Genomic DNA, 26,293 nt, shown 5'->3' with positions numbered 1-26,293 from the left:
AGGACCCATGTTTGACTCTCTTGATCCCACATAAGCCAGACACACATAGGTGAGGAAAGTGGAAGGTCACACATGCCCACTAGGTAATTTATTATATATATATTTTATTATATATATATATAATTAAACTGAGCATGGTGGTACACCTTTAATCCCAGCACTTGGGGGGCAGAGGTAGGAGGATCCCATGAGTTCAAGCCCACCCTGAGACTACATAGTGAATTCCAGGTCAGCCTGAGATAGAGTGAGACCCTACTTTGAAAAAGAAAAAAATAAAATCCAGGATCCACATGTTCTATAAATTTACTCAGCTGCATCCACCTAATATTTTTAACAAAGATATCAAAAAATATACACTAGGAAAAAAGACAGTCCCTTTAACAAATGGTACTGGGAAAACCAAATATTCACACACACCAAATAATGAAATTAGATCTATATCCCTGCACAAAAAGCAATTCAAAATGCACTGAAGACCTTAATATAAAATCTGAAACTGCTAAAGGAAAATGCTTTAAGATACAGGCATAGGCAAATGTCTTTTTTGTTGTTGTTGGTGGTGGTTTTCTTTAAACATTGTATTTATTTATTTGCAAGAAGAGAGAGGAGGAGAGAGAGAATGGGCACACCAGGGCCTCCAGCCCCTGAAAACGAATTCCAGATGCATGCACCACTTTGTGCATCTGGCTTTATGTGGGTGCTAGGGAATTGAACCTGGGTCATTAGGCTTCGCAGGCAAGTGCCTTAACCACTGAGACATCTCTCCAGTCCTTTGATTTTTTTGTTTTTTTTTTATTTTTATTATTTTTTATTAACAACTTCCATGATTATAAACAATATACCATGGTAATGCCCTCCCTCGCCCTCAGCCCTTTGATTTTTAAGACATTCTCTCTCTAGACCAGGCTAACCTGGAACTCACTCTGTACCCTAGGCAAGTCTTGAAATCCTGGTGATCTTTTTACCTCACCCTCCTGAGTGCTAGGATTAAAGGCATGAGCCACCATGACTACCTAGCTGATATCATTATATTTATTTATTTGAGAGAGAGTGTGTGGGCACACCAGGGCTTCTAGCCACTGCAAATGAACTCCAGATGTATTCACCACCATGTGCATCTGGCTTATGTGGGTTCTTGGAAATTGAACCTGGGTCCTTAGGCTTCTCAGGTAAAGGCCCCAACCACTAAGCCATGTCTTCAGACCTGCAGATGTCATATTTAAAAAGAAGCTTTAACAATTACCTTTATTTTATTGTATTTGTTTTGTTTTTTGAGGTAGGGTCTTGTTCTAGCCCAGGCTGACCTGGAATTCATGATGTAGTCTCAGGCTAGCCTCAAACTCATAGGGATCCTCCCACCTCTGCCTCCAGAGTGCTGTGACTAAAGGCATGCAAAACCATGTCTGGCTAACACTGGCTTTTAAACTATAGCAATTCAGCTGGATGTGGTAGCTCATGACTGTAATCTCAGCACTTTGGAGGCTGAGATAGGAAGACTGCAATGAGTTAGAGACCATCTAAGCTACATAGTGATTTTCAGGCCACCCTGGACTAAAGAGTAAGACTCTGTCTGAGTAAACAAAGAAATGAAATAAAACAAAGCATTTCATATCACCTTTAGGGGAGAACACAAATTGGCTTTCTTATTAGGAGAATGGAGACTTGTGGCAACTTGGGTGAAATATTTCCAATCATAGGCAGGCTCACAGAGATTTAAAAGTAACATGTTTAAAACAACTAGGTGTGGTGATGCATGCCACTGGGAAGGTGGAGGCAGGAGGATCAGAAATTCAAGGTCATCCTTGGCTATATAACAAATTCAAGGTCACTCTGGGATACATGATACCCTGTATCAAAAAATCCATAAGGAGCCGGGCGTGGTGGTGCATGCCTTCAATCCCAGCACTCGGGAGGCAGAGGTAGGAGGATCGCCATGAGTTCAAGGCTACCCTGAGACTCCATAATGAATTCCAGGTCAGTCTGGGCCAGAGTGAGACCCTACCTCGAAAAACAAACAAACAAACAAAAATCCATAAGGGATAGAGAGATGGATTAGCTGTTAAAGTGCTTGCTTACGAAGCCTACAGACCCAGGTTCCATTCCCTAGGCCCCACATAAGCTAAATGCGCAAGGTTGTGCATGCATCCGGAGTTCGCTTACAGTGGCTAGAGGCCTTGGCATACCCATTTTCTCTGCCTCTTTCTCTCTCAAATTAAAAATAAATAAATAAAAGATAAACTGTCACCTTGCATGCCTGTAATCCCAGTCAGAGTCAGAGGCAGGAGGATCACTGCAAGTTTGAGGCCATCCGGGACTACATAGCAAAACTCTATCTCAGCAGAAAATCAAGTTAAAGATGATACACTTTGGAAAATAGATCCTCATAAAAATAGATCCTCGTATAGTGATACTGTTTGTATTTTATGAGTAAAATCCTTCTCTATAATCTTGCAAGTTATCATTTACAACCTTAGAAATGTTCTCAGGAGTACTATGTCAAAATACACTTGAAAATAAAGCTGTTATTATTTTATTAGTAATTTAAATATTTTTGCCAACCTTAAAGAAATTAGTATTTAGTAGCTATTCCAAAATATACCAGTAGATGGAGGGATTCTTTGCTAGTAAAGAGGAGCTGAAAGCCTGATTTGAAACCTGCATATTAAAGTGTGGGCAAAATAATCAAATAAAAGTATACCTTTTATGAATTTCTATAATTTTTATAATAGCTACAAAACAAAGGTAGCATATATTAATTGGTGATATGAAAATAAATACTACATTTGTTCTTCATATTTTTCTATCATAGGAAAAGTTTTAGTTTTAAGATCAGTTACACTTTCCTACTAAAGTATACAAAGGCCTTTGAATTAAATTGTCCCTTCCTTCTCTCCCTTCCTTCCTCCCTCCCTTCTTTCTCTTCCCCTCCTTCTCTTCCTCCCACCTTCCCTCCCTCTCTCCCTTCTTTCCTTCCTTTCTTCCTTCATTTCTTTTTGTTTTCTCTGAGGTAAAGTCTCATTGTAGACAAGGCTGACCTGAAACTCACCTCACTCTAGTCTTAGGCTGGCCTTGAACTCACAGTGATCCTCTTACCTCTGCCTCCCAAGTGCTGGGATCAAAGGGGTGGGCCATCTGGCTTAAATTTTCTTGTTTGTTTGTTTTGAGGCAGGATCTCATTCTATAGCCCAGGCTGATGTGGAACTACATAGCCAAGCTGGCCCTAAACTTGGTGGTAATCGTTCTGCCTCTGCCTCCCAAGTGTGAAGTTATAGGCATGTGCCACCATGTCCAGGTTAATTTGCTTTTTGGTTTTGTTTTCATCTTTGTTTTGTTTTCTCTTTTTCTGTGGGGGTGGGGTTGGGTGGTTAAGGTAGGGTCTCACTGTAGTACAGGCTGACCTGGAATTCACGATGTAGTCTCTGGGTGGCCTCGAACTCTCACCGATCCTCCTACCTCTGCCTCCTGAGTGCTGGATTGTTTTTAACATTCTATTTTCAAGTTCAGATAAAAAGCATCAAACACAAGGTATATGTATATTTTAACTAAAAACAGCTTTTGGTGAAAAGGGCAACAAAACACTACTAGTAGATTGCAAAATGTTAAGAGTTATTCCTATTGGAGCCATGTTTTCTGATTACCAGTTCTGCAAAAATCTAAATGATAGAGTAATAATTGGATAATAATTGCTTTCAGCTGCAGGTAAGCTTTCAAACATATCTTTCTTCATGTTCACTATATCATATGACACAAACTTTCATGTAGAAACTTTATCAGAAAACAAGCTTTCATATCATCTCAGGAAATGTTCAAATAATATATAAAATGAATAATATTTGCTAACCATAAAATATTCTCCTTGAAGCTGGGTATGGTAGCACATGCCCTTAATCCCAGCACTGAGGAGGCAGAGGTAGGAGGATCACTATGAGTTCAAGGGTAGCCTGGGGCTGCCAAATGAGTGTTAGGTCAGCCTGGGACAGAGTGAGACTCAACCTCAAACAAACAAACAAGCAAGTGAAATTCCCTGTGAGATACTCACTTTATTTCTATTATTGGTTAGCTTTGATTCATTTTGCCTCATAAAGTCAGTGTTTTGTTTTATTAAAGAGCATGCATATATGAATGAATATGTCTCATCATGCTGCATACAATGAATGAAAAGGTATATTTTGTTTGCTTTTGTGTTTTTTTGGTTTTTTTCTGTGTTTTGGTTTTTCACGGTAGGGTTTTACTCTAGTTGTCCAGGCTGACCTGAATTCACTAGGTAATCTCAGGGTGGCCTTGAACTCACAGTGATCTTCCTACCTCTGCCTCCCAAGTGCTGGGATTAAAGACGTGCGCCACCATGCCTGGCTGAATGAAAAGGTTTTAAGGCTGCTGAGTTTTTGGTTGGGATATAGAGAAGCATATTTCTTCTATGCTATAGCACATGGGAAAGTTCCTTTTTTGGTGTTTTGATACAGGGTTTTGTTATATACTATAGGCTGACCTGCAACTGCCTATATAGCCCAAGCTGGCCTTGAACTCATGATCTTCCTGCCTCAGCCTCCTGGATGCTAGGATTATAGGCACGTGTCACCACTATTGGCAATATAGAACTTTTATGTAATGGCTTGAAGTATTCTGAGTTTGGGTTATACAAGCTTCACCCTCATTTTAGTCACAATTCTATACTTGTAAAGTTGTTTTGCAGTGGCATTCTTTCTTTACTTTTTTGCAATAAAAAATGACTTCTTTATATCTAATACAAATATAGCCTTGGGGTGACTTAAATGAAAAATGCTTAACAATTCAGAGAGGTGTCATCTAAATGTATGATGTTCATTTCCTACCTATGGCCTTAAAAATGGTTTTGTAGCTTGTGTGCAAACTTATTGGAAAAACCTAAAAATATTTTTATTTATGTAGTTTTGATTTTTTTTCCTGTAATGGCTATACCACTTTATTTCTTTTTTTTTTTCATTTATTATGGACATACTTAGTATGACTGCATCATGCATTGGTACCATCCCTTCCCTTGTCCCTGCCCCCTTTCCACTGGGTACCCTCTGCAGTGGGCTTGCAGGTATTCCCCATGGAGTTGTGACTTATGCATTATGGGAGCAGCAGTCAGTATTTTGGGGGGAGGCAATGCCTCTGGGCATGATGTCCCAACCTGTGGGTGTATTTTAAATCTACTCATTGATGAGCTCTTAGGAGCCTCTGGAGCTGTGCTTTGGTAGGTGTTGAGTCTCCTCAGCATCTGTCTCCTTCACCCTGGTGCTGATTGTCAGGCTCACTGTGGAAGCTATATTCTTTTTTGTTTTATCTTTATTTATTTATTTGAGAGAGACAGAGAGAGAAAGAGGCAGATAGAGAATGAGCATGCCAGGAACTCCAGCCACTGCAAACAAACTCCAGATGCATGTGCCCCTTTGTGCATCTGGCTTACATGGGTCCTGGGGAATCTAGCCTCAAACTGGGGTCCTTTGGCTTCACAGGCAAGCGCTTAACCGCTAAGCCATCTCTCCAGCCAGAAGCTATATTCTTGCTCATCTCCCCAAGTCCTCTGTGGTTTCAGCTGGGGCTTGGCTGAACTGTGAGGGATAGTTTATCTTCTTGGATCTCCCTACCATCTGAAAAAGAAAAACAGATTCTCCAACAAAAAGTGAAATCAGCACAGGTTAAATGGGATAAGTGTTATTAATTCAGGGAGAATTTGATGGATATAATCTCTTTTTTAGCCAAAGACTAGTGGGAGCTTGACATTGGAGAGCATAATCTGTTTCCAGAGGATTCTAGCCTGGTTTCCACATCTAGATATGGGTTTCTTTTCACTAAGTGGATCTCTTAGCCATTCTGAAAGCTGTTGGTTACTCATCAAGGCTGTGTGCCACTATTGCACTTGTATGTATATCTTGTCGAGGTGTTTGCTACTGAGTAGCTTAGACCCCCTGGTTAGTTGGACCGTTGTTGGCCACTTTTCCCCAGTAGCTCCATGTAGTGCTTTCCAAAACTAGATGGGCTAACTGTCCAGGGTCTGGTTCTCTTCTGGATTCTAGCCAGGTCTCTCCGTGTTTTGCGCTGGCAGCATATGGTGTCTTTAGCAACAGGATCTTACCTTTTGCCTCAGATGGGTAATCACAAGCCTTGCCAGAAGCCTGTCTTGATTTGGGGACCTCACAGGTCTCTCCAATCAACAGCTCATTGTGGGTAGCAACTGCTTACTGGTAGTGGGAGTTACAGGCCAAAGCCAATTTTGATTTTTAAGCTTAGGCTTTATGCCACCCTCTCCAGGGCCCTTCTTTTCAGGTGCTCCTCTCATCCTCCTGTTAAGGGTTCATTCTTTTAGTTTATCTTCAAGGATAAAGGTTTTTATGGTACCAGTTCATTTGGGGTTTAGTTTTGTTCCCACCCTCTTCTTCCCCTCCCCCCAAACCCTTCTAACCTTATTGTCTGGACATCACGGTGTCTATCAGGTATGTCAGCAACTCGAGCTGATCCAGTCTGTCGATTTTTTTACAAATTTTGTTGTATCATTTTTGTTGTTGTTTGGTTGGTTGTTTGGTTTTTACTGCTGAGTAGAATCCCACTGTGTAAATATACTACAACCTTATTATCAATTCGTCCAATGATGGGTACCTGGGTTGATTCGAGTTCTTAGCTGTTATGAATTGAGATGCTATAAACATGGTTGAGCAAATATCTCTGTAGTGAAGGCATGGAGCATTTAGGGTAAATATCCAGTAAGAGAATAACTGGGTCTGTTGGCAGCTCTACATTTATCCTTTTCAGGTATCTCCATATTGATTTCCTTAGTGGTTATACAAGTTCACATTTCCACCAACAGTGAATGAAGTTCTTCTTTCTCTATATCCTCGCCAACATTTGTTGTTGTTTGATTTTTGTTGATACTTCTTTTGTTTTTCAAGGTAGGGTCTCGCTCTAGGAATTCACTATGTATTCTCAGGGTGGCCTCAAACTCACGGCAGTCCTCCTACCTCTGCCTCCTGAGTGCTGGGATTAAATTTGATATTTGATATTTTTAAAATTTTTTTGTTCCTTTTTTATTAGTTTATTTGAGAGTGACAGAGAGAGAGAAAGAGACAGAGAGAGAGAGATTGAGAAAGGGTGTGCCAGGGCTTCCAGCCACTGCAAACGAACTCCAGATGCGTGCACCCCCTTGTGCATCTGGCTAACGTGGGTCCTGGGGAACTGAGCCTCGAACCAGGGTCCTTAGGCTTCACAGGCAAGCGCTTAACCACTAAGCCATCTCTCCAGCCCACATTTGATTTTTTAATGATTGCCATGCTTACTGGAATATGGTAGAATTTCATAGTTTTAATTTGCATTTCGATGGTTAGGGATGTTGAACATTTTCATAAGTGTGTGTTAGCCACTTGTATTTCTTCCTCTAAGAACTCCCTATTCAGTTCTCTTCCCCATTTTTGAGTGGGTTATTTGATTTTTTTTATTGTTTAAGTTTTTGGGTTCTTTGTAAATTCTAGACATTAAGCCTCTGTCAGTGGTATAGATGGCAAAATTTTTCTCCCATTATGTAGGTAATCTATTGGCTCTTGTTACGGGATGTTTGTCTGTGCAAAAGGTTTTAGCTTCATGAGATCCCACTGATGGAGTGATTGTTTAATTTCCTGGGCTATTGGGGTTTTGTTCAGGAAGTCTTTTCCCAGTCCTATATCATGGAGAGTTCCTCCCATTTTTTCTTATATTGAGGTCTTGAATTCATTTGGACTTTATTTTTGTATATGGTGAGATAAGAGGGTCTAGTTTCATTTTTCTATATATGGTCATCCAATTTTTCCAACACCATTTGTTGAAGAGGCTATCTTTTCACCAGTCTATGTTATTGGCTCCTTTGTCAAAGGTCAAGTAGCTGTAGTTATATGACCTAAGGTCAGAGCCTTCAATTCTATTCCATTTGTCTGTGATTCTGTTCTTATGCCAGTACCATGCTGTTTTTGTTACTATGGCTTTGTAATATAGCTTTAGATCAGGTATGTTGATACCTTCAGAAGTGTTTCTTTTGTTGAGCATTCTTTCTTTTCTTTTAGGTGAAATGGAGACAGAAAGCCAGCCTAAGAGACTCTTCCAAGGCACCACCAACATGCTGTCTCCAGAGGCTTCCCAGTTGTCTGATCTCAGTTCATGGTAAAAATGAAATAAAACCAAACGGATATTGGGTATGATTCATTTTTTGAAGAGCCACATCCAGAAAATATTGGAATAATTTAAAACACAATCCTTGTTCACATAAAGGAACATCTCAAGAGAGGTATAGATCAGTTTGAATAGCTAGATCATTTGTAGGTCATGATTACTTCCTTTGGAGGTGTATATATCCTTTTGTCACACTTACTTTTCTCCCTAACCACTGTTAGGTCATCCTTTCTTGATAGACAGTATGGTGTGGTGTCCGTCATCATCTGACTGATGGGAGAAAGAGTTCACTACACCGATGCAAAGTGGCTCAGCCAGTTGAAGTAATAGTATGGATTACATTGGACGTCCTAGTTTTGTTGTTCCTTTATGCTTGAAAGGTTTTAATGGTTTATTTCCACTCTTAGTTTTTCTAGAATGAAGACAGTTCTCTCACAGTCATAATAGTTTCAGTTTTGTAGTTCCAGCGTTGTCTCAGTTCAGTAAGCTCTCTGTGGCTTAAACAGTTACATAATCCTGCTTTGCATGGATAGAATGACACTGGATGATGTGACCTCCTATAGAACCTGCTTCCAAGACAATGTGTAGACCGGCTTGACTGATTAGAACCAAAACCAGATTTTAGTTTCATATGAATATCTAGTTTGGGCTGGAAAGATGATTCATGGTTAAAGGCACTTGCTTGCAAAGCCTGATGGCCTAGGTTCAATTCCCCAGTACACATGAAAAGCCAGATGGACAAAGTGGTGCATGTGTTTGGAATTTGTTTGCAGTAGCAGAAGGCCCTGGAACACTCCTACCCCACTCTCTATCTATCTCTCTGTCAAATAAATAGAAATCTTTTCTTTAAAAAAAAAAAAAGAATGTTTAGTTTAAGACGGTTGTGGGGTCTCGCACTTAATCCCAGCACTTGGGAGGCTCAGGTAGGGGGAATCACCATAAATTCAAGGCCAGCCTGGGCTACAGAGTAAGTGCCATGTCATCCTGGACTAGAGTGAAATCCTGTCTCAAAAATAAATAATAATAATGGCTATTTTTTTTAAAGTTTTTCGAGGTAGGGTCTCACTCTATCCCAGGGTGATTTACTATGTAGTTTCAGGGTGGCCTCGAACTCATGGTGATCCTCCTCCCTCTGCCTCCAAAGTGCTGGGATTAAAGGCGTGCGCCACCACGCCCGGCAATAATGCTAATTTAAGCTTTATCATGTTCTGAACCTAAATTGCAGTGGAGATTAAATTTAAGTATGCTGCTTTTCTGTTAGTAAGCAAAATTACCTACTTTCATATGTGATGATGAAAAAGAAAATTTGAAATGCTCAGTTTAATTTTTTTCTAACTGGCAACTTTTCCATCAATTTCATGTAAGGTAAGCAAAAGTGTTAAGAGAAAAAATTCACTGTATGAATCATATTTTTTGTTTAGGAATGAATACAGTATTCACCAAGCAAGCAGCTCTTATAACAAATGAAATCTTTGAGCCTAGGACTCACCATAAGTCTGGTACTTGGAATAAGGAATTATTTATTATCTTCAGATTATTTGCATGGTGGCCAAATTTTAATCTTAGACTGTTTCCTTCCTGCCAGATGGCATAGAGCATGTCCTTCTACTGCCCAGCCAATATGTGCTTTAGGAAAGTAAACTCAGTTTAATATTAGTCTAGGCAAGAAGCTGTAAGAGGAAAAATCCCATATGTTCCAGAAGCAAATAGAAAGGTCTTTTGATTTTCCAATGTCTTGGATTATCTGTGAACCTTTTTTTTTTCCAGTAGTTTGAATAATTCATATTTTAGGACCATTTTGCCATATTGTTGAACAAATATCAGAGCCAGCTAAATTTTCCAAATGTCTTACTTAAAAGTGGTATTATTAATTACTCATTTGACAGCGGTGAGTATAACGTAGGAGTCATGTGGAGTATACCGTTTCCATTTTTATTTTTACTTTTCCAAAACCGATTTGTAATCTGTCTCCACCTAAAAGCAATCCACAGGCAATAGAAAGAAATAGCATGGAAGGATTGGAGTGGAACTTAGTGGTAAAGTGCTTGCCTAGCGTGTGTGAGGCCCTGAACTCCCTCTCCAGCACTGCAGGAAAAATAAGGAAAGAAAGTAATGATCTTTCAAAGAAAAAAAAAGAGTAGAAAAGCAGGTGAGGAAAAGTACCATTTCAGGAAGATGGTATTGGACCAAGGGACTTCCAAACATGCTATAGGCTGTTTAACACTGGAAATAACATTCACTTAGAAATTTTTAATATTAAAGATTTATAATATTTAGACTCTATATATTAGATCAAAATGGACATTTGCAAAGGAGCAAAGAGGCAAAACTTAAACAAGAGCCTATCCTTTCTTAATTAATAATTCCTTCTCTAATGCTATGATTTCTTCCACTTTGAAAAGAAAAAAATCAACTGTGTAAACTTAGACTGCATGACTATACATCCAACTTTGTCCTTGTGTTCTCTTTACTGTCTGAGCTACCATCACACTCAACCTGCTTATTTTTACTTTATTTTATTTATTTATTTTTTTGGTTTTTTGATTTTTAGAGGTAGGATCTCACTCTAGCCCAGGCTGACCTGGAATTCACTATGTAGTCTCAGGGTGGCCTCAAACTCACAGCAATCCTCCTACCTCTGCCTCCCGTGTGCTGGGATTAAAGGCGTGCGCCACCACGCCTGGCTCTTTTTATTTTTCTTTTTTTTTTAATGTTTTTTTTTAATTTTTATTTATTTATTTATTTATTTATTTATTTATTTATTTATTTAAGAGCATCAGACACAGAGAGAAAGACAGATAGAGGGAGAGAGAGAGAATGGGCGCGCCAGGGCTTCCAGCCTCTGCAAACGAACTCCAAATGCGTGAGCCCCCTTGTGCATCTGGCTAACGTGGGACCTGGGGAACCGAGCCTCGAACCGGGGTCCTTAGGCTTCACAGGCAAGCGCTTAACCACTAAGCCATCTCTCCAGCCCTCTTTTTATTTTTCAAGTAGGGTCTAACTCTAGGTCAGGCTGACCTGGAATTTACCATGTAGACTCAGGATGGCCTTGAACGCACAGCAGTTCTCCTACCTCTGCCTCCTGAGTTCTAGGATTAAAGGCACGTGTCTCCATGCCTGGCCTTCAGCCCACTTTTGTTGCCTAGAACCACCTTCACTTTTGCCCAAGCCTTACCTAGACAATGCCTACTCATCTTTTCCATCACAGCACAAATGTAGCCTCTGGAGAGTCTTTCTCTCTTCCTCCAGCTTAGATCTAGTTACCCATGTGTCAGACGCTCATAGCATTTTGTACCCTCCCTTTGTTACTTGCATGGCCAATTGTAGTTCCATAGCCAGGCGTGGCGGTGCACGCCTTTACTCCCAGCACTCAGGAGGCAGAGGTAGGAAGATCACTGTGAGTTTGAGGCTTACCTGAGACTACATAGTGAATTCCACATCAGCCTGAGCTAGACCGAGACCCTACCTTGAAAGCAAATTGTAATTACAGAGCTGGAGAGATGGCTCAGTGGTTAAGTCACTTACCTATAAAGCCTGATGACCCAAGTTCGATTCCCTAGTACCCATATAAAGATGCACAAAATGGTGCATGCATCTGGAGTTGGTGTGCAGATGCCCAAAGGTCCTGGCTCACCCATTCAATCTCAGTCTCTCTCTCTTTCCTTGCAAAAAAGAAAATATTTTAAATTATATATTTATGAGCATGATTACTTAAATTTGTCTCCTTCACTGTTCTATAAATTCACTGAGGTCCTGGATCATGTTTGTCTTTCACACGATTGTCCTTCACCTATCTACGTACTTTTTGCACTTGGCAGGCGCACAGTAAACATTAGACTATGTAAACAAGTTAAGTCAGGGAAAATGTAGAGAGAGCAAAGATCTATGATCACTGGGAATTAAAGTGAGAAAGGTGCCGATGTGAAGTATGAAGCCAGGTTTGTGAGACAGGCCAGCTTGCTTGAATGGTAGCCAGCAGTGAGCACCCAGGCTGGATGGGAAACATATTCCTAGGCTGGGTTCAAGGGGCAGTTGATGCCCAGATCAATTTTAGTGGGAAAGATGAGAACAGAGGCCGCTTGTTAAGACTGAAGAGACAAGATTAGGACCAAGACTAGAGAGCATTAATTTCAGAAATTTCGCTGGAGAATAAGAGAGCAGTCCAAGAAAGGAGTTGTTTAGAAGTAGTTGGGAGACCTTTGGGTTTGTAACCAGATAGTGTAAGGAATTCATAAAATGAGAAAAACAGGAAAGATAAGGAGAAAACCTGTTTAAATTGAAAAGTCTTGGGAGTTGCAAATAGTCAACTCTAGGGCAGTGAAAAGACTGTTTTCGAGTCAAAGCAGAATGTCATTTGTCTGTTTGTTTGTTTCTCAAGGTAGGGTTTCACTCTAGCCCAGACTGACCTGGAATTTGCTATGTATAGTTTTTAGGGTGGCCTTGAACTTATGGTGATCTTCCTGCCTCTGCCTCCTGAGTGCTGGCATTAAAGGCGTGTGCCACCACACCTGGCAAAGCTGTGTGTTTGGTAGCACGCTTCAGGTAGTCTGAAGCTGGATGGGTAACTTAGGAAGCAACCATTCTTCTTATTCCAAGCCTTTGGGAAGGTAAGATAAATATGAAGATAGAAATCTCTTGATCAGAAGGTCAGGAAGCCCTCTCACAAAAGCTATGGAATATCAAGAGTCAAGAGGAATGCTTGTTGTATGTTCCACAGTTGGGTACCTCCAGGGGGTGGACACTTAAGTGGTATAGAGCCTTGTGATTCGTACTTTGGCTTTCGATGATTTTGTAATTTCACAGGCATCTCAGTATAGTATGTTATATATTTCATTGCTGTTGCTCTTCTGCTTTTTTTTAAATTATTTACAAATGCTATACTAGTGCTTGAGTCCTTGAAACCATGTCATCGCATGTTATGTTGACCCTGATAGATGCATTTGCTTATAATTCTTTTTGCTTTGTCCTCAGTTCAGATGTTTTGGATGGCAGTAGTGGCATGTCGTCAGACTCACTGGCTACAGGCAGCGCCCCCGCAGAGGCATGCTCCAACCCATGCGCTCCGCTCATCTTGATGGCTGATCTCTCTCACCCAAGTGACTCCACCATTTCTGATTCAGTGTTTTAATTCACTGTCTTAACTGCTACTCCCCCCACCCCACGAAACATTCAGAGATCTTGGATCCATAGTGAGAATTCAAGTTTGACAGATATCAACCATTCTGATGCTTGCATTACTGGGCATCTCCTCTAAAGTTCAGTTTTTGAAAGCATAGTGACCCTACTAACATCTGTTGGGTTTGTTTTGCTGATTTCATTTGCATTTGAGGACTAAATCTTAAATGCTCGCTTTTCCCTAGAGTTTTTTTTTTTTCTTAGTGCCTCAATGAGCATCTATTTTCTTCTCTTTTCTTTTGTTATTGGTTTTTCAAGGTAGGGTTTCACTCTAGCTCAGGCTAACCTGGAATTCACTCTGTAGTCTCAGGCTAGCCTCAAAAATCTTGGCGATCCTCCTACCTCTGCCTCCCGAGTGCTAGGATTCAAGGAGTGAGTCATCACGCCCGGCTCTATTTTATTTTTCATTTCTTCTGTTTTTTTTTGTTGTTGTTGTTGTTGTTTTTTTGAGGTAGGATCTCGCCCTAGCCCAGGAAGACCTGGAATTTACTCTGTAGTCTCAGGGTAGTCTCAAACTCACAGCAATCCCCCTACCTTTGCTTCCCTAGTTCTGGGATTAAAGGTGTGTGCCATCATGCCTGGTGAGCACCTAATTTCAAGTGTATTTGTTTAAAGGAGGCATCGATGCGGATTTTCTGGAATCTTTCTTTTTCCCCATCAGTGACATGAAAAAGATGATCAGAAATTCTCTTGCTTGAGAGATTTTTTTTTTAATTTCCTGTTGACTGCACATTTTCCAATCTATTTCACAGCAGTATTTAAATTGCTTTTGTTTACATCAAAATTTTCTTTCCTACATCAGCTTAAAATACATTATTTTGTTTCTCTCTCCTGTTTTGGGCTGCTGACTTACCATTTCGCACTGAGGGGAAGAAAGCCATTGCTGCTCCCATCACCAGCCTTATTGCTTCTTGGCTGTTGGCTGTATGCAGTGAAGGTTGCCTTTGGAGTGGAGGATGTAAATGGACTTACAGGATGCCTGCATTAGTCACTCTAGGCTCTTAGTATTTTGCCACCACAGTTAATATTTCTCTCCCCAAACCTATTGTCCTAAGGAATATATAAATTATTGTTGATATTTCTAGGTGGTGTTATCAAGGAGAAGAAATTCCTGCCTTGACCAGAAGTGTGGAGCATCTCCAAATGAATGAATAGTTACTTACACACACCACAGTGTACAAGAGCCAACGTCCACGAGGCTCCCAGTGTCTCGGGTGGCATGATGAGGCCTTAGGTGCCTTGGGGTACATTGTGCTATAAAGGATGTATATCATAAGCTAGCGTGGAAAAGGAAGTTTTGTGTGTAAGCATTACCTACTGTTTTGCTTGCTGCTTTTATTTTTTTTTCTGATTTCTTCTTGTCATGACGTCGGTTTGTTTCGTTGTGTGTGTACTCCTTGGTGGTTTGGTTATTGTGTTATCACGAGAGTAGAAATGCAGTTCTGGTTGCCTTATAGAAAGCAGTTTAATGCCTACAAAATAGCTTTTCATTTGACGAAGGATCTCACTCTAGTCCAGGCTTATCTGGAACTCACTCTAATCCTAGGCTGGCCTTGAACTCATGGCAGTCCTCCTACCTCAGCCTCTCGAGTGCTGGGACTAAAGGCATACACCAGCATGACCTGATTCTAAGGAAGCTTTTATGAGCTGGAAAAGGCAATGTTATTGTGTCCTCTGCTTTTAAGAAGCCGTTTGAGCTACAGGCAGTGGGTATGCAGTAAGCGTGAGATACCGCATATTCTTTCATTTTGACAAGAAGAAACTCCCGACTGAACTGTTTAGGAAATTTGAGTGGAATCTCTTTTTACATTATTTATTATTTATAATACTATGTAAAAGGTCTGTGGCACTACATCAATGTTCAGACATCTAAGTGGGTTGTCTCTTTAGTATGCACATTTACCAATAGGATCATAATATTCCACTTTTTAAATGAATGTAAGAATCAGAAAACTATTGCACTTACGTCTTTTGAAAGCAAAATCTTTGGATGTGCTTTAAAGGCAACCATAGATTAGTAAGTAATTGTATACACTTGAAGGAAAACCTCTCTCCCAATTATTAGAGAATATCACTTGGCTTGAAGTAGTACTGTTCAATCAGACCTGTTCTTGAGTTTAAATTGTACTCATCATCATAACAGCTATGAATGGCTTTGGTTCTCATGTTGCTTTTGCCTGTGCAAACCCCATAACCCTTCCAACCCAACATGAATGTGCTATTATGAAGATTGTCCCCTTGTGTACTGTTTGAAAGAACAATGTCTTCAATGGTATTCAGTGTATCCGTCCTGTTAAAGAAACATGTTCAAATGATTTGTTTGTCTTGATAATCATAGATGTCTGTGTCTTTCAGGAGCTTTGTTCATCTTTACTGTCTTTTTATTTTTCCTTATAGGGACACTTTTTAATTTAGTACTGTTGAAAAGGAACCTTTGAAACATGATTATTTGAGATTCAGTGGTGGGGTTAACTGGCGCAGGAAAATGAAACTGTTCCAGTGGTATGAAAACTAGGAGGCGAGATGATTCACTTTATTGTTTGAACCAAGGTTTGGGTTTTTTGGGGTTTTTTTTTGCTGTTGTTTGGGTTGTTTAAATGCACAAGAAAGTCAAGTTTGTGCCAGGATCGTTTTCAAGGAAATCAAAGCTAGGAATAAGCCAACCCACAGAGGAACTTTGTTGACAGTACCCCTTTATTTTTATATAAAGTTTAATGTTTGAAATGTAGTTATTGTTACAAAGTAAAATTCTCTCTTTTATTCTAATATGATATCATCTATTTTAAGCTTCTATTTGGAAACTAGTACAAGAAATATGAAAATCATATGATACTGGTTTTGCTTGACTGGCTTATATACTAACTATGTTTTATGATAACTGCTTTTGGAATAATAGAAAGTTTTGTGAAATGTTGACCTAGTGTATATCTTAGAATGCAAATTTAATAAAGCATATATACATGTATAAAATACAGTATTTTTAAAGTCTTTCTCTTATTCTTATTAATAATTATTTTCTATCTCCATGTACCAAAACTTCATTCTCTGTGTCTAAGGGTAGGTCAATTTTTGAGCAAAAGATTGTCAGAAATACAAAGAACTAATAGCAATATTGAAGCAGGTTGTTTATCCAAGCAAAATGAAAGGCCTCCACATAATCTATCAAGTTTTCAAGAGTAGTTGATAGCATTTAACAATTTACAAGGTTCTCTTGCAGGCTCACACATATTTCCATATTTCATACTTGCTTCTAATTTTCTTTTTTTAGGTAGAGTGCTGGGATTAAAGGCATGTGCCACCACACCCAGCCCCTACTTGCTTTTATCTTGAACTTTTTATGTATTTATGTCTACAAATTCTTTTTAGGATAAGATGGTTGAACAGACAAAAATAGAGATTTATATGAATGACTCAAATTATAAACAATTTTGTTTTTTTTATATAAATAAATTACTTTCTTTTAAGATTTTGGGTTTTGAGGCTAGGGAGATGGCTTAGCGATTAAGAGCACTTACCACTTAAGTGTGAGGCTCTGTGGCCAGAGACCACCAAGTTTGACTCACCACAGCCCAGGTAAAAAGCTGGGCCTGACCACACATGGCTGTAACCCCAGCCTGAGAGGCGGTGGGGCAGGGGCACCAAAGAATCACTGAGGCTTGCTGACAGCAGCTTCAGGTTGAGGGAAAGACCCCATTAAATGAAAAATACATTTTTGAGTGATGAGAGAGGGACACTCCCATTTTCTCCTCTGGCCTCCACACACATGCACATGGGGCAAACACATGTGCACCCATGTGCCTATAACACACATCACCCACACCACAGAACACACAGTTTGTCAAGGTAGGGTTTCACTCTATCCCAGGCTGACCTGGAATTCATTGCATAGTCTCAGGGTGGCCTTGAACTCATAGCAATCCTTCTACCTCTACTTCCCAAGTGCTGGGATCAAAGGCATGCACCACCATGCCTGGAAATTTGTATTTATTTATTTATTTATTTTGGTTTTTCGAGGTAAGGTCTTGTTCTAGCCCAGGCTGACCTGGAATTCTCTATGTAATCTCGGGGTAGCCTTGAACTCATGGCGATTCTCCTACCTCTGCCTCCCAAGTGCTGGGATTAAAGGCGTGTGCTACCATACCTGGCTCACACCTGGCAATTTTTTGTGACTTTAAAAAAAATTTTTATTTGGGAGAGAGAGAAAGAGGCAGATATATGTATAGAGAGAATAGGATTCTAGCCACTGCAAACAAACTCCAGATACCTGCACCACCTTTTGCGTCGGGTTTTACATGGATATTGGGAAATGGAAGCTGGGACCTTTGGCTTTGTAAGCAAGTGCCTTAACTGCTAAGCCATCACTCCAGCCACACACACTGTGAACTAATTCTATACTTACTAAAACTTGCAGTAGGCCAAAAACTTCCCATGAGTGCTTCACTCAGTTCCCCAATGTTAACACTTGCCTTAATCCTTCTGTATTCCCCTACTCCGTGTGTGTGTGTGTGTGTGTGTGTGTGTGTGTGCGCGCGCGCGCGCGCGTGCGTGCTTCATCTGAGTTCTGAGTCATGTGACAGTAAGTTGCAAACATGATACTCCATTACCTTTAAATGCTTCAGAAAATTAACATTGGAAACAAACCCACAATTAAATTTTGTCTATGGCCTAAATAATGCTTTATTGCACAAAAAGAAATAAAACTCCTGTTTTTCTCTTGTCCAGAATTTAATCCAGACTTTTTTCAGGGTATCCACATCATTATGTGTCTTTAATCCCCCTCAGTCTAGAAGACCTTCCAGTGTTTTTCTTGTATGTGTTTTATCATCTTCCTTTTTTAATATTTATTTATTTGCAAGCAGAGAGAGAGACAGACACACAGAGAGAATGGGTGTTCCAGGGCCTCTAGCCCCCACAACAAACTCCAGATGCATGTACCACTTTGTACATCTGGCTTTATGTGGAGACTACAGAATCAAACTCAGGTCATTAAGTTTTGCAGGCAAGCTCCTTGACATCTGAACCATCTCTCCAACCCCTCACCTTCCCAGTTTTGGAAAGTATTGTCCGTATTGTCCAGTTATTTTGTAAAACATCCCTCGGCTCAGGTTAGACTTGTTTTCTCATGACTAAATCCAGGTTAGGTATTTGGAGCAGAAATACTGTAGATGGCTTATGGTATCACTGTGTCCTATTATAAATGATGGAACATTGAGCCCTTGATTAAAGTAGTGTCTACCATATTTCACCATGTACTTAGTTTTTCTCCCATAAAAATTAATAAAGTAGGACTGGAGAGATGTCTCAGTGGTGAAGGCACTTGCACCTGCAGAGCCTAAGGACCAGGGTTCTATTCCCCAGCACCCACATAAAGCCAGATGCACAAGGTGGCACATGCATCTGGAGTTTGTTTGCAATGGCTAGAGGCCCTAATGGGCCCATGTGCCCATTCTCTCTCTCTCTCTCTCTCTCTCTCCTTCAAATAAATAAATGTTTTAAAGACAACGAAATTTAAAGTATTTTGTGAAGAGATTCTTTGAGACTGTAAATATCCTGTCTCTTCATCTTTTAGTCAAATTTTAGTATCCATTGGTCTCCCTTTCCTGGTGGTATGTTGAGTACCTACTGGTGACTGATTGCACCATTCATTTTACACTTACTATTGGTTTTCTACTACAAAGCAGAATGTATGTGGACCCATTGGCTCCTGTTCAGGTGATGGGATTTTTCAAGGTAGCATCTCACTGTCGCCCAGACTGACATGGATCTCAGTCTGTAGTTCCAGGCTGGCCTTAAACTCAGTGATCCTTCTGCCTCTGCCTCCCAAGTGCTGGAATTAAAGGTTTACACCACCAGGCCAGGCTAGATGATGGGTTTTAATCCATCACAATTATTTTAATAGATGATTTGGACAGTGAGAGCCTCTCTAAGCATGTTTATATGCCCCTTTAGCATAACCTCATTTTAAGCTTTTTGTTTGTTTGTTTTTTGGGGGTAGGGTCTCACTCTAGCTCAGGCTGACATGAAATTCAGTATGTAGTCTCAGGGTGGCCTCGAACTCTCGGCGATCCTCCTACCTCTGCCTACCGAGTGCTGGGATTAAAGGCATGCGCCACCACGCCCAACCATTTTAAGCATTTTTAAAAGTTTTTCTGCCACAAGATATCCCACATTCATACTTTTCTTTCCACATGGAATCATTTCTCGATTCCGTTTGAGAATGGTTTTGAAAATACTAAGTATGGGGCTGGAGACATGGCTTAGTGGTTAAGGCATTTGCCTGTGAAGCCAAAGGACCCAGGTTTGATTCCCTAGTACCCAACATAAGCCAGGTGCCCAAGGGGCTGTATATGTCTGGAGTTCATTTGCAGTGGCCAGAGGCCCTGTCACGCCCATTCTCTATCTGCTTCTTTCTCTCCCTCTCCTTTTCCCCCAATAAATAAATAAATAAATAAAATATTTGAAAATGAAATACAAGGTATGAGGCTGGAGAGATGGCTTAGCAGTTAAGCAAAGCCTAAGGACCCAAGTTCGATTCCCCAGTATCCACATAGAGCCAGATGCACAAGGTGGTGCCTGTGTCTGGAGTTCTTTTGCAGTGGCAACAGATCCTAGTGTGCCCATTCATATTCTCTCTGTGTGTCAAAAAATAAAATAATTTTTTTTAAATACAAGGTATGGGAACTAGGTAGAATCACTGTTACAAGGGCATAATTGTGTAATAACCTCATGGGAAGTGCATACATGAGGATATTATAGCAAATCTCTTAGATAAAGGGGGACTAGAGATAGCTCAGCACTTAAAGTCAATCGCTTGCAAATCCCGCCTGCTCAGGGTTTCCTAACCACCCGCAGAAATTCAGATGGGTATTCATTTGCAGAGGCAAGAGATCCTGTGTGCCCCCCCACACACACATATAAATAAAATTGTAAAAGGAAAGAATCACTTTGGGGCTGGGAAGATAGCTTAGTGCTTAAAGGCACTTGCTAACATAACTTACAAGCCCAAGCTCAATTCGCAAACGGGGCGCTTACATAAACAGTACAAGCATGTGGTATTCATTTGCAGTGGCTAGAGGCCCTGGTGCGTGCGCACACATGCACATACACGCACACACATACACACAAATAAATTTCTTTTAATGAAGACACTTAATATTTTTAATGTTTTCAGCAGCTTCCTTCTGATTTGCTAAGGGGAAACCATTCCTATATCTTTTTGTTTGTTTGTTTTTATTTATTTGAGAGTGACAGAGAGAGAAATAGGCAGAGAGAGAGGGAACACCAGGGCCTCCAGCCACTGCAAACGAACTCCAAACACATGTGCTCCTTGTGCATCTGGCTTACATGGGTCCTGGGGAATTGAGGCTTGGACTAGGGTCCGTAGGCTTCACAGACAAACACTTTAACTGCTAAGCCATCTCTCCAGCAGCCCAAGACACTGAATTTTTCTTTGAGAGAGTATGGGAATGCCAGGGCCTGTTGATGCTGCTGATGAACTCTAGACACATTTGCCATTTTGTGCATCTGGCTTTATGTAGGTGCTGGGGGATCAAACTTGGGCCCGCAGGCTTTGCAAGCAAGTGCCTTTAACCACTGAGCCATCTCCCTAGCCCCAAATAAATAAAATTTTCAAGGAGACTAAGGCAGGAGAATCACAAGTTTCAGGTCAGCCTGGGCTATGTAGTGAAACTGCCTTATCAAAAGGAAAAGAGGATCTCAGGAGATCATACTGGTACTTCGGATTCCAATTCAGTACTGCAGAGTTCATTCTGATGGTTCCTTAAAGTTCTAATTCCACCTGCTGATTCCTCCAATACCCAATGCAATTATCCCTTTGTTCTGTCTGCAACCAGTTTCCTAACCAGCCAGCCTCTACTTGAGCTTCCTCCTTGGCCGCTACCATCTCCTATCTCCTCATCTTCACACCCATGTAGTGGCACTGCGGAGGAAGGCACCCGGGAAGAGGGTCTAAATTACTCATTTCAAGTGTCTGGGTCACCAACACCACCCCCTCTAAGTATCTCTTACTCTGTTTGACTTTTTAGAACTCAAGAAATTCTCCTTTTATTGTTTGGGGATTTATTTATTTATTTATTTATTTGGCTTTTCGAGGTAGGGTTTCCCTCTAGCCCAGGCTGACCTGGAATTCACTATGGAGTCTCAAGGTGGCCTCGAACTCCTGGCGATCCTCCTACCTCTGCCTCCCGAGTGCTGGGATTAAAGGCATGCACCACCTCGCCTGGCCCTTATTGTTTGGGTTTTTGTTTGTTTTCAGATGGGGTTGGTTTTCTGGCCACATAGCCCAGGCTGGCCTAGAACTCAAGTTCCTCCTACCTCAGCCTCCTGCGTGCTGAGTTTATAGAACCACCACACCTAGCTAAGAATTTTTCTTAACATATTTGTATTTATTCGTGAGAGAGAAAGAGGCAGACAGAAAAAGAGTGAGTATAGGCGAGCCAGGGCCTCTTGCCACTGCAAAAGAACTTCAGATGCATGGGCAGCTTTGTAGGGGTACTGGGGAATTGAACCCAGGCCACTGGGCTTGGCAATCAAGTGCCATCTTTCCAGCTCCAGAATTTCTTATATTCATTAACAAGTATTTATTGACTCTTTGCTAAGGAGATGTAAATGTAGATTCATGGAGACCTGCATTGTGGAATAAACAGAAGTTCACTGTCCATGAAAAGTACTGACTAGAGCTGGGCATGGCGGCACATGCCTACAGTTGCTGCACTCAGCGGGCTGAGGTGTGGGAATCAAAAGTTCAAGACCAGGGCTGGAGAGATGGCTTAGTGGTTAAGCGCTTGCCTGTGAAGCCTAAGGAAACTGGTTCGAGGCTCGATTCCCCAGGACTCACGTTAGCCAGATGCACAAGGGAGTTCATTTGCAGTGACTGAAGACCTTGGTGCTCCCGTTCTCTCTCTCTCTCTCTCTCTCTCACCCTCCCTCTTTCTCTGTGCTTCCAGCTCTCAAATAAATAAAAAAAAAAATTAAAAAGTTCAATACCAGCCCAAGATACATGGACTCAATCTTGTTCTTGCTTTTGTTTGCTTTTGGAGACAGGATCTTACTATGAACCCCAGGGTGATGTGGAACTTACTATGTATCCCAGACTGGTCTTGAACTTATGGCAATCATCCTGGCTCATCTCTTGAGTACTGGGCTTACAGGCATATGCTACAAAGTCAAGCCATAAACCCTACCTAATGAAAAGCAAGCAAATCAAAGCACTGAGTAGAGTGTGTTGGGGAGCACAAAAATCAAGGGGTGTGGTTCAGAAGTGCTTCCCAGAAAACACTGAAGCTGAATTATGAATACACTTGGGCTAAATGTAGGAATCAGGACGAAGGAATTGGGCCACAGTTGAGAGACCAAAGCTGAATTACTGAAATTTGAATAATTTGCTTATATGAGAAGGGCAAAATAAAGGTATCACGGTCTTTTAGGATCCGAGAGTCTAGCTTCTGTAAATGACAGCTATAGGCATAGAGTTAAGCAGGGAGGTTATGACAAAAAAGGTAAGGGAAAATTCCTGACATTGCCGTCAAAGTGCAGGAGCCAGCATGAAGCCTGTAGCCAACTGGATCTTTGAGGCTAAGAAGGAAATTGTCGACAAGGTCAATTAACATTTAGACTGATAATTGGCTCTGATAATTAGGAGGTCCCTGTGACACGTTCATTAATGAACTTTCCGTGTAGTGGAAAGGGTTAAATTTGACTTGCTGTAGCTTGAATAGACAGGGCCAGAAAATGGAGGCAGTTAGTGTATTAGCCTATCTATGTTCAATATCTTCTATTACTCTTCTCACACTTTACTCAAATTACAACACAAATATTTTGCCATTTTCTCTGGTATCCTCAGTGGGTAGAACTGGACCTGAAATAGTCACTCAATAAAATTTTGTTGTATAATAATCCCACGGTCCAACCTATAGGGGGAGCTAAAACAGTACAGCTCTAACCTATAGGAGGAGCTAAAAGAAAATCACCAGGATTGTTAACCTATAGGAGAAGCTGAAAGAAACCCCCTGGGAAGTATTTACTAGACACTTTAACCTCTAGGAGGAGCATCCAGGGCCATCTTCCAGAGATTTCTGAGGAGACCTTGCACGAAGATTTTTCATCAAGGAGTTCCACAACAGGTAACATCTCTTAATATATAATTGACCTACCTGTGACATGTGAAATAGGTTTTCCATTTATGCGTTTGGTATGAAGTTTTCCTATGAAAATAAATTCAGTAAATGACATTTTAAAATGTGTATGTTTTGTAAATGAATGTAGCAAAGAAAAAAAACATTTAAAGAAACATCCTGGGGATATAATGGTATGAATGATGTCTAGGTATAAGCAAAATTTTAGGAATAAAATAATCTAGAAGAACTATGATCCAGAAAAAAAAAAAGGAGTCACAATGATGTGTGGAGCTGTTGTAAAGAGGTTAAACGTTTATTCTGTCTACTGTTTTTTGTGGGAGAGGGGTTGGATCTTCTTTTTTAAATTCTACTCATTATTTTGTGAAATATAAGAAAGGTCGGTTCCTCACTTTTAGCCTTTCAGAAGATATTCCCTCTTGTCTCCAAGGACGAGAGGGAACTTGCAGGGAATCGGGGCCTAAGGAGCCCTTGGGGTTTGGTTTGCTTACTTATCTCTCTGATTAAAGGAGAGCTAAGGTCAGAATGTAGCCCTCCGAGAAGGAAGATTCTTGTCTTAGTCCCTGAGGCCTGATGCTTTGGGCAATAGGAATTTTGAGTCTAACAACTCTGGTGAGTACCGAGACCACACTGAATGTAAGTAGAGCAATCTATCCTCAAGGCACTTCTCTCCCTGCTGGACCTGTGCAACTCTGGAAAGAGGGGGGCTGTTATTCTTGGTGAAGAGTCAAGAACGCTAGGATTTCTGCCAGGTGTGATGGCATATGCCTAATCAATGTTATCACTTGGAAAGCTGAGACATGAAGATCAAGAATTTGAGGTTAGCCTGGGCTACATAGCAAGACCCTGTCTCAAAGATTCTTTTGGGGGACCAGAGAGGTGGCTTAGCAGTAAACGCACTGGCCTGCAAAGCTTAATGACCCGAGTTTGATTCCCCAGTGCCTATGTAAAGCCAGATGCACAAGGTGGCACATGCATCTGGAGTTCATTTACAGCAGCTGGAGGCCCTGGCATGCTCATTCTGTTTCTCTTCTATCTCTCGGTGCTTACAAATAAATAAATAAATATTTAAAAAATTCTCTTTGGAGGCTGAAGAGATGGCTCAGTGGTTAAGGCGCTTGCCCATAAAGTCTAACCAGCAGAGTTCAATTCCCTAGTCAGTACCCATGTAAAAAGCCACATGCACAAGGTGGCGCATGTGTCTCAAGTTCGTCTGCAGTGGCTGGAGACTCCAGTGCGCCCATATTCTCTCATTCATATCCCCCCCCCCGTCTCCCTCCCTCTCTCTCTCTCTCTCTCTCTCTCTCTCTCTCTCTCTCTCTCTCTCTCTCTCTCTCTCCTAAGGCTTAAACCTGAAACCTTGCACATGCTAGGGAACCTCGGTATTTTTTTTTTTTTCTTTTCCTTTCTTTCACTTTTTGTTGGTTTTTTTTTTTTTTTTTTTTTTTGGTTTTTTGGTTTTTCGAGGTAGGGTCTCACTCTAGTTCAGGCTGACCTGGAATTCACTATGGAGTCTCAGGGTGGCCTCGAACTCATGGAGATCCTCCTACCTCTGCCTCCCGAGTGCTGGGATTAAAGGCGTGCGCCACCACGCCCGGCTTGTTGTTGTTTTGAAATGGGGTCTCATGTTCCCCAGGCCTGTAACTTACTCTGTAGCTGAGCCTAGCCTTAACCCTTCTGCATCCCCTTCCCTAGTGTTGGCATTACAGATATATGCTATCCGTAATACTCATTGTATGTGGTGCCCAGGGTCACATTCAGCGCTTTGGGTACACAAGGCAAGTGCTCTACCCGATGCCCTACATCCTAATCCACGCGCAGTGGCTTTCTGTAGAGCTCCTCTGTGCAACTGAGAACACTTCTATCATACAGAGGCTTCCTACTTTTTTCAACTCTCATGAAATATTCTTTCTGGAGCATTCAGACCAGTTGTCTTGGGTCATGGGTTGTAACTTGGATTTGCGACATCATTTCCTCATCATCAGGTTCAAGATAAACATCTGTGTGAGTGTGCCACGTAGATGACCCCCTTTGCATTATATCTAGAGGGACGCAGGTTAACTTGTCCAACTGGCAAATCCAGGTTTGATCATTTGGTCAGGGTAGTGATTTTCAGATACCATTGTAAAGGCAGCCTTGCCTAATTATAATTAACATGAAATTAATATTCTTACAGTAACTGTGACTATGATATCCAATAATTTTTAGCCAATAGGTTTAACATCACTATGACTCCTTCTTGTGTCATTTATGATCCCCACTGAAGTCAATATTTTTTGTTTATTTTTATTTGTTTATTTGAGAGCGACAGAGAGAGAGAGAAAGAGGCAGAGAGCGAGAGAGAGAATGGGCGCGCCAGGGTTTCCAGCCTCTGCAAACGAACTCCAGACACGTGCGCCCCCTTGTGCATCTGGCTAACGTGGGACCTGGGGAACCGAGCCTCAAACCAGGGTCCTTCGGCTTCCCAGGCAAGCACTTAACCACTAAGCCATCTCTCCAGCCCTGAAGTCAATTTTTAACAGCTGCAAATTTCTGTTTTCCCAATTCTGTGATTCCTTTCACATTTACTCAATAGGATTTTTTGTTGTCATTTTGCATGTGTATGTGTAGTATGTGGTGTGGTGTGTGTGTATGTGGTGAGTATGGGTACATATGTATAGCGTATGCACGCGTTTGTGTGTGTACACCCTGTGCACGTACTGGTTGAACATTGGGTGTATAGTTCTTCCGTGGTGATTACTTGAGATGGAGCAGATTCTCATTAAGCCTGGAGCTACTGTTTCCAGTCACACTAGCTGACCAGCAAG

At 41.1% G+C, this 26,293-nt stretch overlaps 1 protein-coding gene across 8 annotated transcripts in view; it reads left to right on the top strand.

The window, feature by feature from the left end:
- Positions 1–16,302, top strand: part of Pabir2 (PABIR family member 2) — a 40,029-nt gene extending 23,727 nt beyond the window's left edge. For 4 of the 8 annotated variants that reach the window (XM_004653988.2, XM_045140761.1, XM_045140760.1 and 1 more), the window contains exons 8-9: positions 8,052–8,148; positions 14,418–16,302. In XM_004653988.2, the coding sequence (XP_004654045.1) occupies positions 8,052–8,148; positions 14,418–14,487 (167 nt within the window). In that variant the 3' untranslated portion in view covers positions 14,488–16,302. Of the gene's footprint in view, positions 1–8,051; positions 8,149–13,128; positions 13,514–14,417 lie in introns of those variants that run through there. The other 4 variants (XM_045140758.1, XM_045140757.1, XM_045140756.1 and 1 more) reach the window with 1 other exon arrangement.
- Positions 16,303–26,293: the final 9,991 nt, after the last annotated feature.

This window comes from Jaculus jaculus, chromosome X (assembly GCF_020740685.1).
Source record: "Jaculus jaculus isolate mJacJac1 chromosome X, mJacJac1.mat.Y.cur, whole genome shotgun sequence".
NCBI classification, from domain to species: Eukaryota; Metazoa; Chordata; class Mammalia; order Rodentia; family Dipodidae; genus Jaculus; species Jaculus jaculus.
Note: the sequence above shows the minus strand (reverse complement) of the source record. Positions and strands in the feature narration are given on the sequence as shown.